Here is a 17,269-nt window from a genome sequence, read left to right on the forward strand (position 1 = left end):
ATGGGTCTGATTCAGGACCACATATAGCCTGACAAGCCAGACCCACATCAAGATGTTGGGTCTGGGAACTCATCGTTGGCAGGGCTCAATCCGAGGGGCAGGATAAATGGTTGTCTTTCAAATTCCCTCTGCAACAACCAGGCAGAGCAACAAAGAAGGTAGCGAAGCTAGTTAATAGATTAAACTTTTGCCGTATCCGGTCGGTAAAACTCCGAACACATCTTCCTTTTTATGAATGATTTCAGTGCCATTCTTTTCTCAAAGAAAAGCTTAACTCCGCAAGTCAGAAGACCACTGTTCCCAGCAGCCATAAGACCGCCCACTGACTCTATACACGATGTGATTGGCCTGACTAGAGTTTGGTTTTTCCAGCTCGCAAGCCAACGGAGATTGCCTAAACCCCCCTGGCTGCAAATTAAATTTGCTGCTGCTAGGGTGCGTCTAGATATCTAGGCTAGACCACATATGGAAGTGGCCTGAATCTGATTTGAAAAAATCAGATCTGGGCTAGATTTGAGTGTTCACACTACTTCTGAAGAAGTCTGACCTGGTCACTTGACCCCCAAAAATTTGGGCCACTTTTGCCTGCAGTCTGAATGTAACCTTAGTGAGTTTTTAGAGGTGCTGGTAGGGGGGATTTTTTTGTCCTTTCAAAGACCCAGGCTAGCTTTTTCTCCCTGTTGGGTTGCATCAATCTTCCTACCTAACTCTCAACAAGAAAGCAAATAGCGCATTTCCCAATGTGTTGAGCTATTTCCTCCTTAATACCTACAAAAGTGACTATAAAAGAGTAGGTCTCTTTTGTGTGCCACATCATTCTATTAAGAATAACAAGCTCTTTCTCCAGCTGTTGAAGAAGTGGGGTCTGTTATTCTGGTCATTTATTTTTAACATGTATTTCTCTAGAAAATCTATTTAATGATCCCAACTTCTCAATAATGAACTGGCTTCCTTAGAACTCACTTTATCTCATTGTCTGTGATCCGGGCAAAGTGTTCTAAAAGTTTTTTTTAGAGTGGCAGCTTTGTTTGCCCTTAACCTCCTGCCATTAGGAGAAGTGAAAGGTATATTAACAGAGTTCTTTAAACAGTCGTGACCCCTGATGTCCCCACTGAAGTGGCTCAGCTTGGACCTCTAATTGCTTCTCACCAACAATGACCGTGTTCCTCAGCTTGTTTACTATAGTAAAGTCAAAGTTATTTCCATTAGTCTGGAATCAAGCTCACAGTCCTGTTCAGTGCTTGTGTTCTGTGGTTTTAACTGGAGTAACATGACAACAAACCTAATAAGTGTTTGTTTTTGCAGTTACCTTGACAGTATTGTGTAACACAGTGCTAATGATATGGACTTTTACATGTAATTTATGTCCGTTGTGTATTTCTGCATGTATTTGCGTGTGTCCCTTCATGTCTGTTGCATGTTTGTGTTTGTTCAAATAAAGAGGAGCCATCCAAGCTTTAAAAGCCAGATGTCAGAGTTCGTTCCACGTTAGTGCCGCCGATCAATCGCAGGCCTTGCGTAACTCTCCTACTTCTTTGTCTCTAAAGGAAGTGGATTAGAGGCTGTTTTCTGAGTTGGGAACTGGGATGATTAGTTAGGCCTGTTTAGAATGCATGCACTCACAAATGCATACAAACATGCACTCAAAACAGACATCCTGGATGGGAGAATAGACACTTTGTTTTGAGGTGATGCTCGTTATTTCAGTTTCCGTTAAATCATCGCAAATGAGATGATGCCATAGTGTTCTTTGATGCTGGCACATCAGGCAACTTTCTTTCCTGCCTGCAGGTCAGAGTCACTGGAAAGTCCCCAAAGTAACCAGGAACTTTGACTATATCATCAACAAGCCACCAAGACAGCAAGACCTCCAGGTGACGTTGGGTAGTCTGCCAAATTTTCTGTTTTAACCAGAATTTGGCTGGTGGCTGGATCAAGTCATGTTTATTTATGTAGTCCAATATCACATATGATGTGTCAAACATACAATGTGTCAAAGGTCATTAGAGGTTTACAACAGCATGTGGTAAAAATGTTAGCACTAACTACAAAGTACAGCTGAGGCTGTTTGGAGGTATTTGGTCATACCCCAAAATATTGGACAAATTAAACGTTTGACCTGATGATGTCACTAGAGGGAAAGTTAAGGGATACACTTGCAGACAAAGTTGGAAATTACTAAACATTTTATATATCCAAGCATAGGTCTGAGAGACTGAGAGAGAGCGTCTGTTTCCTCCAGCGCCATCGAAGGGCCTCACCCTCGGTTGGAGGCCTGACAGCTCGCAATAGATGAACCAAGCGAAGTTCCCGCTGATCAGACAGCATTATTACACCATACATCACAGACTCCAAGCCAAAGGCCTTTATATTGCCTACATGAACCAGCATACTGCACAATTACATACGCACACACGCACACAAAGATTCATATCTTTTCAAGCACAGTTGTGTACATATTCAAACACAGTTTGAAGAAGATTATTGCAGAAGCTGTTCGTATTTTCATCGCAGTCTTTCGTTTTCAAACTTCTGAAATAGGATTCTTGTTCCTAAACAATTATATTCTTACCCCTACAAACACCCCCTTCTGTTTTTTCCTCTCATCTCGCTCTCTCTCTCTCTCTCTCTCTTTCTCTCTCTCTTTCTCTCTCTTTCTTTCTTTCTTTCTTTCTTTCTTTCTCTCTCTCCTTAATGTTGAAGTCTGGAGAATTTATTGGAGATTAAGTTTTCAGAGAAGGCTTTTTACACAGCTCACTTTACTACATTAATCATTCATACACATAACAGATAGCATTCCACAATGTATCACTGTGTGCCCATCTCCTTATCAGCTGTGTGTGTGTGCACATGCACATCCTTACGTGTGTGTCTTCTCACCTTCTGTACGTAACGTAACATGTTTGTCCGTATATCTGCATGCACATGTTCATATCTGTGTGTTTGTGTATGTTCTGATGGGCCTGTGTCTTTATGGGAAGACATCCATGTCTCTGGCTGGCCTGAACACACACACACACACACACACACACACACACACACACACACTTTTCCACATATGTTCATAACTCATTCAGAGAGACACACACAACTTGCTCTGGAAGCTTTCAGTCACAGACCATATACAGTGGCTTGTGTGTGTGCATGTGCTTACACACAAGTTTGTGTATAGCCAGCGAATTGTAGGCTAAGTAAGATGAAACTTCCAGTGAACGGAGTTAATATGCACAAAGGAAAATACACAAACAGACACACACATTTTTGTGTTGTGACATACATTTTCTGTTCATTTAAACAAAGGTAATAACTTAAAACTCCACGGCCAACAAAAATACACCGAGACAAATCAACACCCCCGTATATAAATTCAAAAGATGCTGATATCGAAATGTTTTCAACACATTTTTCTATATTAGCTGTTGTGGAAATTATACGTTGATCTACAAACATATGTAAAATGGATTTATGCATCATGATTATGGTGTTCAATTTGTATATTTTGGCTGTAACAAATTCCACACATCGCTCAGAAACCCTTTTTATTATGCTTGACTTATCTGAGGAGTTTAAAGTACAGTCCTTTTTTTCAGAAGTAACTCAAAGCTCTGTTATGGTCATAGCTATATTCTGTAGACTTACTTGATGTGTAAAAGCATTTTGAATCAGCAATACTCTCTCTCTCTCTCTCTCTCTCGCTTTCTCTTTTTCTCGCTCGCTCGCTCTCTCTCTCTCTCGTTCGTTCTGTCCTTTGTGTTTCTGCATCTGTCAGATATTTCTCTTCTCTCAATTATTTATGCCTTTTATTAAGATGCCTGCAGCTGTCCCTGGCATAAGTAGGCCAGACAAACACAAACACGCACTCGTACACAGACATACACATGCAAATATACACGTGTTCACAGAGTGCGAGCCAGTGAGAAGTAGGGCAGATAAGCAGGCAGTATTACCAAAGCCCTTGGATCTCAGGAGCAGACTGTCCCAGAGGAGCATCATGTCATAACAGTCCTGATTGCACAGCATTTGGGAATGCCTGCAGAGTTAACCTTTCAATGATCAGGGGTCGCCAGTGATGTCATCACTACCCCCTCGGATGCCCCAATCTCACATACACACCCTTACATTCATTCCCCTCCATTGCCATCTCTGTATGGTGTGGAGTAATTGTCCACAAATGCTCTATGGTGGCAATTAGACATGCAAGATTTACTCTCAAGCCAACCACTTCTAAGAACACAAGACTGTATCCCACTGAAAACTTGCTTCAGTTCCCTTGTCTTTTGTGCTTTGATTGATCTTTTCCTGTATTTACTTTTGGGGTAACTCAGTTTGCCTACCTTTGCCCTCTCCTCCAGGTGCAGTACAGTGATGCGCAGAGTGGTAAGGATTTTGTGACCTATCTGACCCTCTCCCCTGTGCAAATGACTTTCCACGGCACCGGGAGCACCCTTCAAGCCAGCCACGACCAGGTAGGTGTGTGTGTGTGTGTGTGTGTGTGTGTGTGTGTGTGTGTGTGTGTGTGTGTGTGTGTGTGTGTGTGTGTGGGTGGGTGGGTGGGTGGGTGGGGGTGAGTGTCACACCTGTTGAATGCTCTTTTGAGGACACAATGTAGTGATTTTAGTCAGCTGGTTTTAGCATTAGCTGGTCATAGCAGCCAATCTAAGAATTGTCAGATGTACAGGTCTCATCAATTTGATTGGTTGTTGCATGAAGCTGGTTGCAAACACTTCATACACTTTTGGGTAAATATATCCATGATGCACACAATTTTTAGCAGCCAAAAAGTTGAAAAAGATTTACACCAATCTTGATGCTTCGATAAATGGGCAACTTTACATAAATAATACGAAAAATATCTAATAACTGTTTGTTGTCAATGCCATTTTTTTCCCTTAATGAATTTAGAATAACAAATTTAAAATAAACATTGTGTAATAAAGATTTATATTTAGGTAAAGATATTTTGCAGTTAAATAAACTTTATTATTATTATTGATGACAGTACACAAGTTGGTTGTGTAAAAATAACAAACATTAATTGACTATTGACTAAATGATTCTGAGTAATTGTAAATGAAAACACATAAAACTTAATTGACAAAAGTGGATGTCAAATATACATTAAAATGCTGTCAATAAATCATTTATTGCTGCAGTTTACGGCTCTGCAGTTTCTTTTTGCCAGCAGAGTAAACAGTGAGGCCGATATTTCTGTGAGAACACAATAATGGCTGATAGTATCAGCCGGGCTCTACTCTTTAGGTTCTGCTTATCCTGGTTTAGTGAAGTGTAGCATGTAAAAACCTGAAAAAACTTGCGGCGTTCCCCTCTTTATCTCTCCCTCCCTCTCTAGTTTTCTCACTCACTCTTTCGCGTACTCCCCGTATTCAGAAGGAGGCTCTTTGTCTTGTGTTGCCCAAGCAGAAAACCAGTTGCTTACATTCTATCATCTAAACATAGGACGCCCCTTTATTCAGTAGTCTTCAAAGCTTTAATAAAGGGCCCGAGCCCGGCCCTGAAAGGGACAGCTGACAGGGGGCTATTGCCGCCACCGCTAACTGAGAGCCAATATAGGCCAGGCAGGTCTGCGTCCTCGGGACCTGTTGTTGCCAGGAGCACTGGGGCATGACCGACTGTTAGAGAAGGCCTTTCTTTTTCTCTTCTCAGTACAGTGAGAAGTACGACCACAAAGGGAGCACCTAACAATAAGGGGTCACCCTCAGCAGCCCCCAAACCCGACACTTGTTGAACAAAGTAGGTCTGAAGGCGTCACATTTGGTCGACTTTGTCATGATGGTGCGTGGACACTGGCGGCTGTGAGGGGTGCCCGTTGTTGACCCACTAATAAGGCCTGTAGAGTTACCTGTAGGTTGATAAAATAGGTTCCCTCATGTGCTGGAGAATCTCAGGCATCCTGTTGCACACATTCAAATCGATTGTGCATGTCTCTGTTCACTGGAGACCCACGTTTCCTATTCCACATGTTGGCCTTGGCACCCATACACACAAACACACACCTTACACCTGTATCTGTGTAGTTAGACATTGTAAATCTAATGAGAATGAGCAAGGGATCTCTTGACTAAGAAGGGATAAAACCTTTCCTGGAGCCTGCCCCTCTTTCTGTACACACACACACACACACACACACACACACACACACACACACACACACACACACACACACACAGTAATGCTTGGTGAGTCCAGTGTGTTTGATTACAGACATCTCTGTGTGAATGTTCTGCTGTGTTATCTGCACAGTCATGGAGGTTTATGTCCGGTAGACCAAAGCAATTGATAAAGATCAACAGCTAAAGGAAATCCTCTCCACACCTCTCTGCCCATGATGTATGAAGGAAAGATGTATAGGATATGAGCTGCAGTTATGGATGAATGGCTGTGGAAATTAGTTAATTATTTACAGTTGTTAAAACAGCACTTAATGAAAAATTTGCTAGATCTGGATGATTTATTACTGTTGGAAACCTTGTGGGGTTGTATTTACAGTTTTGTGACTCTTTGCTGTTTGCAAACACAACAGACATTAGTGTCGCCCATATGTTTATGAATGACTTCTGTGTTTCTGATTGTTCTAATAGTTTTATTGTGTATTGTTGTAGTTTTGTCTTTATTTGGCAACATGAGCAATTCTTTATAGGTATTGTTCAAGTCTTTGTTTTGGTGTCAGAGTTATAAAAAAAAAAAAAAGAGTGCCAGCTATCAGAGTTATCACACGTAATAAGCCTCCATGTTAAACGGTTATACCACAGAGACTTAAAGAAAGAACACACATGGTGCCAAAACGTAAGAAAAGAAAATACATAATCTAATCAGTTCATCAGCTAACTTTTGAACGGTAGCAGTAGTAACAATGGTAAGCATGTTTACTATTATTAATGCTAATAGTGAGAGAGTGCAATTTGTGGCCAAAACTTTGTTTGTCTTGGTTTAAACTCCAAGAGCATGCACAGCGTTTCTCCCATTAAACTTATGTGGGGCGCCAGTAGCCTTATGGTTAAGGTGCATGCCTCGATCTCCCCAGTTAAATAAAGACAGTTAAATGAAGTCCAAAAGTCCCCCAAGTTCCTAGTAATGCCTTGCTGGTTTCAAACTAGGGATTTACTAAATTGGGTTGCACCATTAAAACCTTAATAAATGTCTTGGCTTGAGAAATGAATATATCAGTTGCTGGAAAACCATATGAAGCGCTGTCCAATCAAAAGCAATCAGCTATGTAAAAAAAAGTCCCTGTAGCATAGGTTCCCAGTTGATGTTTTGTTAAATAACATCACCAGTGGGATATAAAATGGAGGTGTATATCTTCAATGTGCTGCATCAGATTTGAATAGTGAAAGAGAATGAATTACCTGTTAAAGGAGTAAACATTAATGACCAAGAGGAGAGGTGTTGTCAGTGTAATTTTTTACAATGGTGTGCTTTTTATCAACAAGTGCAAACACACACAGAAGCACTTACACATAAACACACACCACAGTGCTTCGGTGCTATAATCCTTGGCCTTGTGTAGACATTCCTGGAGGGCCTGTATGTGTGAGAGATATACAGCTGAGTGCTCTCTCTGACCTCATGTGCCATCTACTCTCTGTGCCATCTGCCAAACACATGTAAGCCCGTAGGCTGGTACGCTAGCTGAAAGATGTTTGTCAACATGTTCTCCATTTTGGCTCAGTTATTTTTTCTGATAGTTTGGGCCTTAAATTACAGTATGTTGGATTAATATCTTAAACTAAATGAGAAGGAAAAAGCACAGCGTTGACAACTTTTTGACCTAACAAAAATGAATATGAAAACAATGTTTAACCCTGTTTTTTGTATACTTTATATTTACTTTAACAACCACGAGTGACTCTGTGAACTCAAACTTCCAGCCTCGCTCTCTGCTCAAACTCTCTGAAAGTCAGTTTTGCTCAGTTAAATCTGCGCACTCAATTGATATCTGCAGCTACAAGGACAAATTAAAGGCTGTAGCAGTGAGATATATTTAGAAATTTTTTCAACAGCACTAGATGCTTTTCGGATAGGCTTATTTCTGTGTTTGTTCTGCAGAGCTGAAGTAACTCTCTGCCAGTCCCTCTGTGGCGGCAGTGGGACACCAGGGGGGCCGAGGCCCACTGAGCTGTATGTGAGGTGTCGTTGGTCCAACATGAGCGGCCCGCAATCGAAGATGACAGGGTGACTGTTGTCTGCCACCAGACTCTGTGTGTGTGTGTGTGTGTGTGTGTGTGTGTGTGTGTGTGTGTGTGAGAGAGAGAGTGTGTGGGGTAGCTTTGCGTGCAGTAATGTCGTCAGCTGAGCCTCCCTGGGGCCCTGTCTCCCAGATAGTCAGCTGTGGCTGCTTTGGTTTTCTGCAGCGAGAGCACATTTGGTCTGATTTGATGTGACAAGTTGAACATAGTGTATCAGGATTAAAATGTGTTTTAGACATGCCTTCAGGTAATGAGGCCTACATTTTTGCATTATGTTTTTATGGTTGTATCTGTTGTGAATTGTACCAGCCCTGCCTGCTCTGTTTGGTGTCCCTGGAAATGTTGTCTCTCTTCTCTTTGTAGTTTGTAATCTAGCTAAGCAATGGTTTTCAAAGTTTTCCATTTCCAAAACACCATTTGGTCACATGCTTGCTCTCTTGACTGTTCTGTAATTTTATGATGCCAGATTCACAGACGTTTACAGATAAGCATCCCATGTGAGGTTACCCACTCCTCCCTACAGAAACAAAACATTGGACAGTTCTGCTAGAATTAATTAGGCATCTGACCTTGTCCCTGGTATGTGCACTTTTGCTGCCAGCAGAGTTGCGATGAAGAAACAAAGGATCAAGGAACAGGGCTGTAGGGGAGTGATATTGAGGACAAGTGTGATGTGCACACATTCCTGCCTTTGTTCATTTGGTTTGTTGAAAATAGCTATAAATGAGAGAAAAACGAGTGACCGTATGAGAGCGTGGTGGCAGCAAGAGGATAGACGGTACTGATTCATGGCGTGGTGACTGCTGGGATGGTCTTCAGAGATCCCCCGTGGAGCTCAGGGGAACAGCAGGAGAGGGAGCTGCAGAGGGGTGGAGGTTCTACAGGCCTTGTGTTTGAAGTCTTCCTTCCCGACTGGGGCGCAGACGTTACCCCAGGCTGGGCTTCCTCTCAGGGGGTCCTGCAGGAGTGTTTCCCAACCAGGCAGCTGTCGGACAGCCTCTCCTCCCTTCTTATCTGTCTTGTCTGTCTCCTCTTTATGCGCCAGTGTTGTGTAACCAAACACAGCACCTGGACGTATCCTAAATCACTATATGTGGAGTAAACAGGGAGTGGGATCTAATCTGCATCGACATGGCTTGAACTTTTTAAAGGTCCCATGGCATGAAAATTTCACTTTATGAGGTTTTTTAACATTAATGTGAGTTACCCCAGCCTGCCTATGGTCCCCCAGTGGCTAGAAATGGCGATAGGTGTAAACCGAGGTCTGGGTATCCTGCTCTGCCTTTGAGAAAATGAAAGCTCAGATGAGCCGTTTTGGAATCTGCTTGTTATGAGGTCATAACAAGCAAGGTTACCTCCCCTTTCTTTGCTTTGCCCGTCCAGAGAATTTGGCCAACCCATGAGAGAGAGACATCATGGCTTTCAAACGAGAAAAGTGGCAATTGGTCAAGGCCACACCCCCACCCTCCACCTTGCCCCTCCCACTTTCCTCCTCAGAAGCTTCAGACACAGAAATGGCACATCCTAAGGAAAGCTCATTGTGGGACTGGCTCTAGTGGCTGCAATTCTGCACCAAAGCTGAATTTCGGGAAAGAGACTTCAGATACAGTATTAGGGGACCACTAAGGTCTATATAAAAGCATCCAAAGAGCACCATGTCATGGGACCTTTAAATGAACATGGAGCAGACATTAGTACTATTAGTATTTTTGACTATAGTGAAGCCTCCCTTCAGTGATATTTATTGGTGTGTCAGCATTTCAATTAGTTAAATAAGGGCACAGGCTTCATTAAGACAACTTAGATGCTCACACCTAAGGCTTGTGTGAGTTGATTAGCAGCTGTATGTCCGTAGTTTTTGGGTCAAAATGTAAAATGCCAAACGCTTTGAAAGACATGATCAATATTTGGCTATAATAAAGTCACAGCGAAAGTCCAATCGTCGAAAACTTTGGCCTGCAGGAGCGTTCATCTGTCGCTTCTATGAGCTGAGCTAGTTGAAAAGATCCTCAGCGACATGGCAACAGGTCATAAGTGGAAATGCAAGTACTGTTACAGCACAGATTGGAGACCACGCGCAATGTCGTTAACATTGAAAGACTGAATGTCGTTTGGAACATTGGCATTGAGAGTAACTGTAATGGCAGGAAATTCAATCAAATCAAACTGAGAATGAATATCGCTTGTGAATAGACTCTCTTCTATTAAATAATTAACCATGGATAATGTCACAAGCTATGTTCACATTCACATTCTTCGTTTACATGGAATTTAAAGCGTTTTTTGAGTACTTTTTATTCTGTTCGGTAAATTGTTATGCACATTCTTCCTTGCTTCAGTAGCTATTATATGATGGTGACTATAGATCATATACCTGTTGCTTTTACTGTACATGTTTAGAGCTCACAATTATCAGTGCTCACAATTATCAGTTATATAGTAGACTCTTCTGTTCTGACCTCGGTATACAATAATGTATACTAGCTAAAGTGACCTTGGATTAGTAGCATAGAACTTCTCAAAGATGCTGCTCTGTTGAGATTTAAATTTAAAAAAATTAAATTAAAAAAAGTTCAACATACAGGGAACAATGTTTTGTCAATGACACTGTCATTTGAGCTGATTTTACATGCTCTCTTTGCTTCATTAAAACAAATGGGAGTATTATGAGGCCTAAATGTGTTTGCAAGAATGTAGCTATTAGTTTACAACGTTTTTGGGAAGTTGTCTGATCTATAAATAACAGTAGAACTATGTGATATTGATGACTAACTGGACCACATTTACATTTATTTAACTACTGTATGTGCACAGCAAAAAATGTTGCTTGTCTTGACTTCTTTGCAATGTTGTGAATGTTTGCATTTTTTTATACTTAGTACTATAGTCAATGTTTCAGGAATAAAGTAAATTGAAATTAATTGAATATATAATAAGACAGCTTTGATCAGAGTGTGCAGCAGGAGGCACATGTTTGCAGAGCTCTTTTTTTTTTTTTTTTTTTTTCATCACTACAATTAGCTCACATCATATAGAACCAGAGGGGGAGCAGTCACCGAGACCTCCACTGCTCCCCCCTCAACACCACCTTACAAAGGCGCTTGTACCTTGCTTCCCTCCCCAACACCACCTCACCCCGCACTCCCACTGTCAGACCTAACCGACCCCTGCTGCTCCCCTTACCCAACCCCACCCTGTTCCCGCCCTGCAGAGAGGACAAAGTGAAGCATCCCCGGAGCTATCAATCACTCCCGCCTGTCTTCCCACATGCCCTCCTCAGGAAACACCTTTCAGACCAGGAGATTAGAGTGTGACGGGAGAGGAGAGGAGCAGTGAAAGAATGATGGAGGAGGAGGGAGAAGTGGTAAACGATCCAGAGAGGCTGAGAGAAAGAGGGAGAGGGGGCACTGGAGAAGAGGAACTGGAGAGAAATTGATTGAGTGGGGATACGTGAGATTGATGAGAACAGGCAATGAGAAAATGGGAGCTAGAAGTGACTGTTTTTTTTTTTTTTTTTTCTTCGCACACCAGAGGAAGCATCGTCCAGCGGTGAGATAATAAACATGAACTTGCCCATTGGACGTGTTGATAGCTCCAAGTGGCCCCTTGGAACATTAGCATGTCTATTAAGGGCTGACATGGCGTAAAACTGAACACACTCACACATGCGGGCACACACACATGCAAACACTCTGAGCCTTATTTACTTTTGACATGATATGAAAGATAGGCAACAAACTAGAAGTAGTCATTGTATTTTAGTGTTTTGAACGACTACATCATAGCCTCTTTCAGACATGCACACGTTGACGTTAATGTGCATTTTAACATGTCGGTCTCATGTCTGATTAAGCACCCGAGTTAATTTTAAAAGTCACCACAGCCATTAGATTACCTGCAGCAGCACAAGGTAAAACATGCAGAGAACGAGCGATAAATGCACATCTTGTACGTTACTACCTTTCTACGGTCATTAATAAATGTATTCTCTCAATCTTCAGCTCTTATGCACAAAGAAAATAAAAATAATCAGTTTAATAAACACTGTGAAAGAGCCAATTTTAAGTTGTTATAAAAACTATTTTCCCCTCGTGGGGACATTCACAGTCACAATCTCACTAACACTCTCTCCATATACTTTCAGTGTTCATTCATGCAAGCAGCGGTTTATGTGCCCCAAAAGCCCAAAGTATATCTTGTCTGTCAGAAACCCTAGGATATATTTAATTTACAATGATACAAAATGGTAGATACCGGTCGTTTGGGCAACAGTGCCATATAAGCACCGGATTTTAACACGTGCCGTTCAAGTGAACAGAAAATTGTGTTGCCTGTATCTTTTCACGGCAACCCTCCATAGAGATTTATCAGCCTGCTTTAAGTAACCGCAACAGTAAAAATTTATTTTACACTATTATTATAGTTAAACTTTAATGCAATTATTCCACGGTTCACATGCATTCCGAACCACGAGTTCGATGTTGATCAACTGTGGTCCGTTACACCACTAAACAGAGATTAATAGAGTGTTGTTTGTGTTGCTCAAAGCAATGAAAATTGACATTAAAATATTAAATAGCAACATCTCTTTCCAGAAACAGTGTTTCTAATATTGAGGAGAATCCCCAGGGCATGCTGGAAATAGTTTTAATAGAAAACTGTTTACACTGTGTAAAAGATATTGATTACTTACAAAAGCCCTGAGAGGCCTTGCCCCAAGTTATTTTTCAGATCTCTTATTGCCCTATGTCCCTTACCGCCTTCTGATATCCTCGGATACGTGTCGTTCCTTGTTGTTTGAGGTCCAGATTCATACACAAAGGTGATAGAGCCTTTGCAGTCAGGGCTCCTAGACTTTGGAATGTCCTGCCTGAGGAGATCAATGCTGCAATCTCTGACTTGTCTTTTGAATTACTTTAAAAAACCCACTTTTTAAAATTGTGTTTTGGTGATTTGGTTTGTTTTTGACATTGTACGTGTTTTATTACGCGTTTAGTTTTTTAATTTTACTTTGTTTTTTCTTTATGTTTTAAATGTGTTCTGTTTTTATCCTAAAATATTGGTAACTGTGTTTTGAAAGGTACTGTATAAAGTTTATTATTATAAAAAGAGTGGAAAAAATGTGATGTTGGTGAATTAACTCCTTTAACACCGTGAACAATGTTGCATGAGCAGTGTGAATGAATACTGAAAGATACCTCCTGTGCAGACAGCATTTTATATATTATAGTTAGTTATTGAAAGTAGAGATGCACCGATAGACCTGCAACCGGCAGGTCAGTCTGACATATGCTGATTTCATGCCGGTCAACGCTACAATTAACTGACAACATAAGTTATACGAGTTACAGTTCTCAATGACAGCACAGTCTTTTTTTTCCCTTTCTCTCAACTTTTCCGACATGTGTCGCGCGTACCCGCTCGCGGTGTGAAGCGCGTGTCCGCGCTATTCTCGCACATGTAGTGAACCTCGTGAATTAACCTGCAACATGTCAGCTGTTTGGAAATTCTTCAGCGTGTGTGAAGAAGATAACAAGTTTGCAATATGCAACACCTGCAAGGAAAAAGTAGGGCGTGGAGGGACAACACCAAAAACCCAAATCCAATTTTTTTTTTGTTGGATATTGGATGTGAAAAGAAGGAAATGGTTCTAATGTTGCACTTTAAATGTGTGTGAATGTCTCACACCAGGAGTAATTTATATAGTTTATATATAAAGTAATTTATACTATTTTATAGTGATCCATTATCTGTTAAAGAAAAGATAGATTGTGTGTGCCGTAAAGTGGTTAGAAAAAATGAAATTGGAATCGACTAAAATCAGTATCGGCTGGCCTAACTCAAACAAAATCGTAAATCTAATCGGCCTAGAAAGTTGTAATCGGTGCATCTCTAAATGAAAGTAAATGCGTATTTTTTTATCTGTCAATGCGGACAGACAATCGCTCGTAGGACCCGGCATACTAGCAGCAAGGCTAAATGCTAGCACAATGGGTAACACAATGGAGACACAAATGGGCCATTTAAGTGACACTCCCACACTGCCGCGTAACCCTGCGCTATTTGCCGCAATGCCTGATTTTGTGTAAATACAGCCATAGGCCTGCAACAACTTCACTGCTTACTAATGCTTTGTGTACCATGCTGTGCAGTCTACACTCCATAACCTTATCAGTAACTCATTGAAGAAAGTAACCCATTTTTGAAGGATGATTAAGCGGGCTTCTCTTACACGTAACAGTGTTTACACACAAGTTTTGGCAAAGAAGATGATAACAGATGATAACTTCTGTCCTGCCCTTATGAAAACAAATCTGAAATGCCTGCGTCTGCGCTCCGGGCTGTTGGCATGTGTCGGTAAAGTATGTGCTAGAAAGTAACTGGACACGTTTTAGTTGACGGAGATAAAATTCGCTGTAAAATTGTCACTCAAATACATGAGCATGACAGATGGTGTTAGCCTACCTGCCAATTTAGATTAAATTCCATAACATGGAGTATCTCTGAAAGCTAAATTGAGATGTGATACACTTAAAGAGCCGAAAACATTGAGACCATATCTGCAAGTGATGGTAAATGCAGTTTTATGAGTGTCAGTATTATCATTGCAATCATATATTGTTTTTTTTATTTTGTGCAAATAACTACTTTTGTTATGGAATAAAAGTGATCACAGGAAGTATAATTTATATTTATGTGTTACATACAAAACAACCAACAGGGAGGGAGAACCCTCCCTATTGGTCTGTCAGACCAGGGTGTTGTTTAAAGGCAACCAAAGGTGTTACCTTCATTATCACCTCTATGCTAAGAGGAGCAAGATGTTGTAGCAGTGGCCTTGCAACCTTCAGTGCTGTTAGGCACTGTGTGTGATTTCCCACACACACAAATTTGGCATGGTTAAAGGTCTCTAAACTAATCACACCTTTCTTAACTCATCACCCCCGTGGGAGGCATAAGCAAGCCAGGCTGCTAATTCCCTACCTACCGCTCTTTTGTAGTATCTTTGGCTCATTATCTTAATGTCATTTGATACTGAGTGATAGTTCGCCTCGCTGAAAAGGTCCCCAAGATAAAAGCCAGGCATTTGATTTTTATTTTTCCTTTGCTTTGCCATCTCCCAGCGACATGTGAGAAATGTCACCTGTGGAGAAAACACAATTTCTAACACCACAAGGGTTGTCATTTCCCATTTGTTTCATAATCAGCATTATGCAAACAGTTTTATTTTATTGTTCTAATACAGTATATAAACTATACTGCAGTAGAGGAATTTAAGGGGGTATTTTTGAGAGGTTTTGCTTCAAAGATATAATGGTGAGAAGTAATGAATATTCCTCTATATAAGTATTTTGGAAATACTCCGTTTTACACACAGTTGATATGGCGATGTGTAAAACTGCCTAATCTCCTGTTCTACAACTCGTTAGGTCACCATTGCAGGATATAGATAAAATAGAGGATCACAAACCGTTGTTTGCATTCATGTATTTTTATGCGAATTCCAAAGTTTTGCATCAGAAAAGCTGTATGGAAACATCTAAATTGGATAAAACTCCCTCAATTGGGCAAAAATGTTTTATGCATGCCTAAGGTGTTGTTTTCCTTTTTCTACACCATGCGTAGCCTTAGTGCCAACTTCAACTACTACTACTTTGCATAGCCTTGTTTATACGCTCCAGACCAGTTGATGGAAATAAATATAATTCGCTTTTTGTTTTTGCATTATTTTTAAAGTTTTCTTAAAATTTGCTTGACAATTGAATGGAAACACAGCTGTGCTTAGTCTTGTCCCACTCTTGTAAAGTTGCACAATGCATCAAACATCTATTGTGCAACTCTCTGAGGAAAAGCTCTGAATTTGAAAAGGCCCTTTTACTTGATATGTGACACGCGTCTTGTGGTTTAGAACTTAGAGGAATTAATCATCATAGAGTGCTCCAAAAGCAAATCACACTCTGACAGTAATTGCAGTGCATTGCAGTGACTATACCTCACAGACATAAAAACAACCACACTAACACACACACACACACACACACACACACACACACACACACACACACACTGCACAATGACCTGTATTGTTGGTTGTAATTATACTATTTAGTTGCTTTCCTGAATTTAATGAAATTTGATCTGCCTGATGCTTACATGCTATTTGTTTGTAAAAGTTGTTTTTAATTTCCATCGTACACAATATAATTCTTTCTGAAATTACATCACTCAGATTACGCTGACAGGTCCATAGCTGTGCAAGACAAGGGTCTTCCTGCCTGATACAGAGTTACTACAAGTGATTTATTTAACCCTAACTGCAACCATTAGGCAAAAAGATGAGCCTTTCTTTCACGGCAGTCATGAATTGGGCCCTAAATGACCCTTACTGTTCACCGGCAGGTAACGATGCTTCCAGTGGTGGGAGTCGGGTTGTTAATGTCCTGTTTTAGGATCAGTGCTCTCTGGCTGCGTACTGAGTTATGGAGATGAGCGTAGCGACTGGGGAATGTTTTTCTGTCTGTCTGAGGGCCCCACCCCCCACCCCCCAACAACTATCTTCCTCTCATCTGGATGTTAACGCATTCTCAGGCCTCAAACAGCAGACATTTTGAAACACTCAAAACAACAACCACGTCAGGGGTTAACACCAGTTACAACTAAGGTGTCACACACTCCTGCGGTTTAAGTAAACAGTGTGTGTGTGTGTGTGTGTGTGTGTGTGTGTGTGTGTGTGTGTGTGTGTGTGTGTGTGTGTGTGTGTGTGTGTTTTCCCACCTCATAACAGTAATCTCATTATCTTCCAAATCTCTTTAAATAAAGTCACAAGTGTCAGCTTGTGTTCTGTTTTACATGCAAATTCAGCCCAACCCTTTGCATTTAAAGGAGATAAGGAAAGATTAACCAAACCACACTTTCACTACCTAAATGTGAGAGGAAGAAATTGCAGCGTCAAATGAAACAGAGAGAAGAGAGAACATGTATACATTTTTTTCTTCAGGAGATTAACTTCTTTTGCATGTCTTAGCTAGCTGAGCAAACGGCAGGCCTGCTGTCTCTCATGT

At 41.0% G+C, this 17,269-nt stretch overlaps 1 protein-coding gene across 1 annotated transcript in view; it reads left to right on the forward strand.

The window, feature by feature from the left end:
- Positions 1–17,269, forward strand: part of stau2 (staufen double-stranded RNA binding protein 2) — a 100,102-nt gene that overhangs the window by 67,075 nt on the left and 15,758 nt on the right. The window contains exon 13 of the mRNA XM_028569110.1: positions 4,353–4,466. Within this exon, the coding sequence (XP_028424911.1) occupies positions 4,353–4,466 (114 nt within the window). The remainder of the gene's footprint in view (positions 1–4,352; positions 4,467–17,269) is intronic.

Source organism: Perca flavescens, chromosome 22 (assembly GCF_004354835.1).
Source record: "Perca flavescens isolate YP-PL-M2 chromosome 22, PFLA_1.0, whole genome shotgun sequence".
Classification (NCBI taxonomy): Eukaryota; Metazoa; Chordata; class Actinopteri; order Perciformes; family Percidae; genus Perca; species Perca flavescens.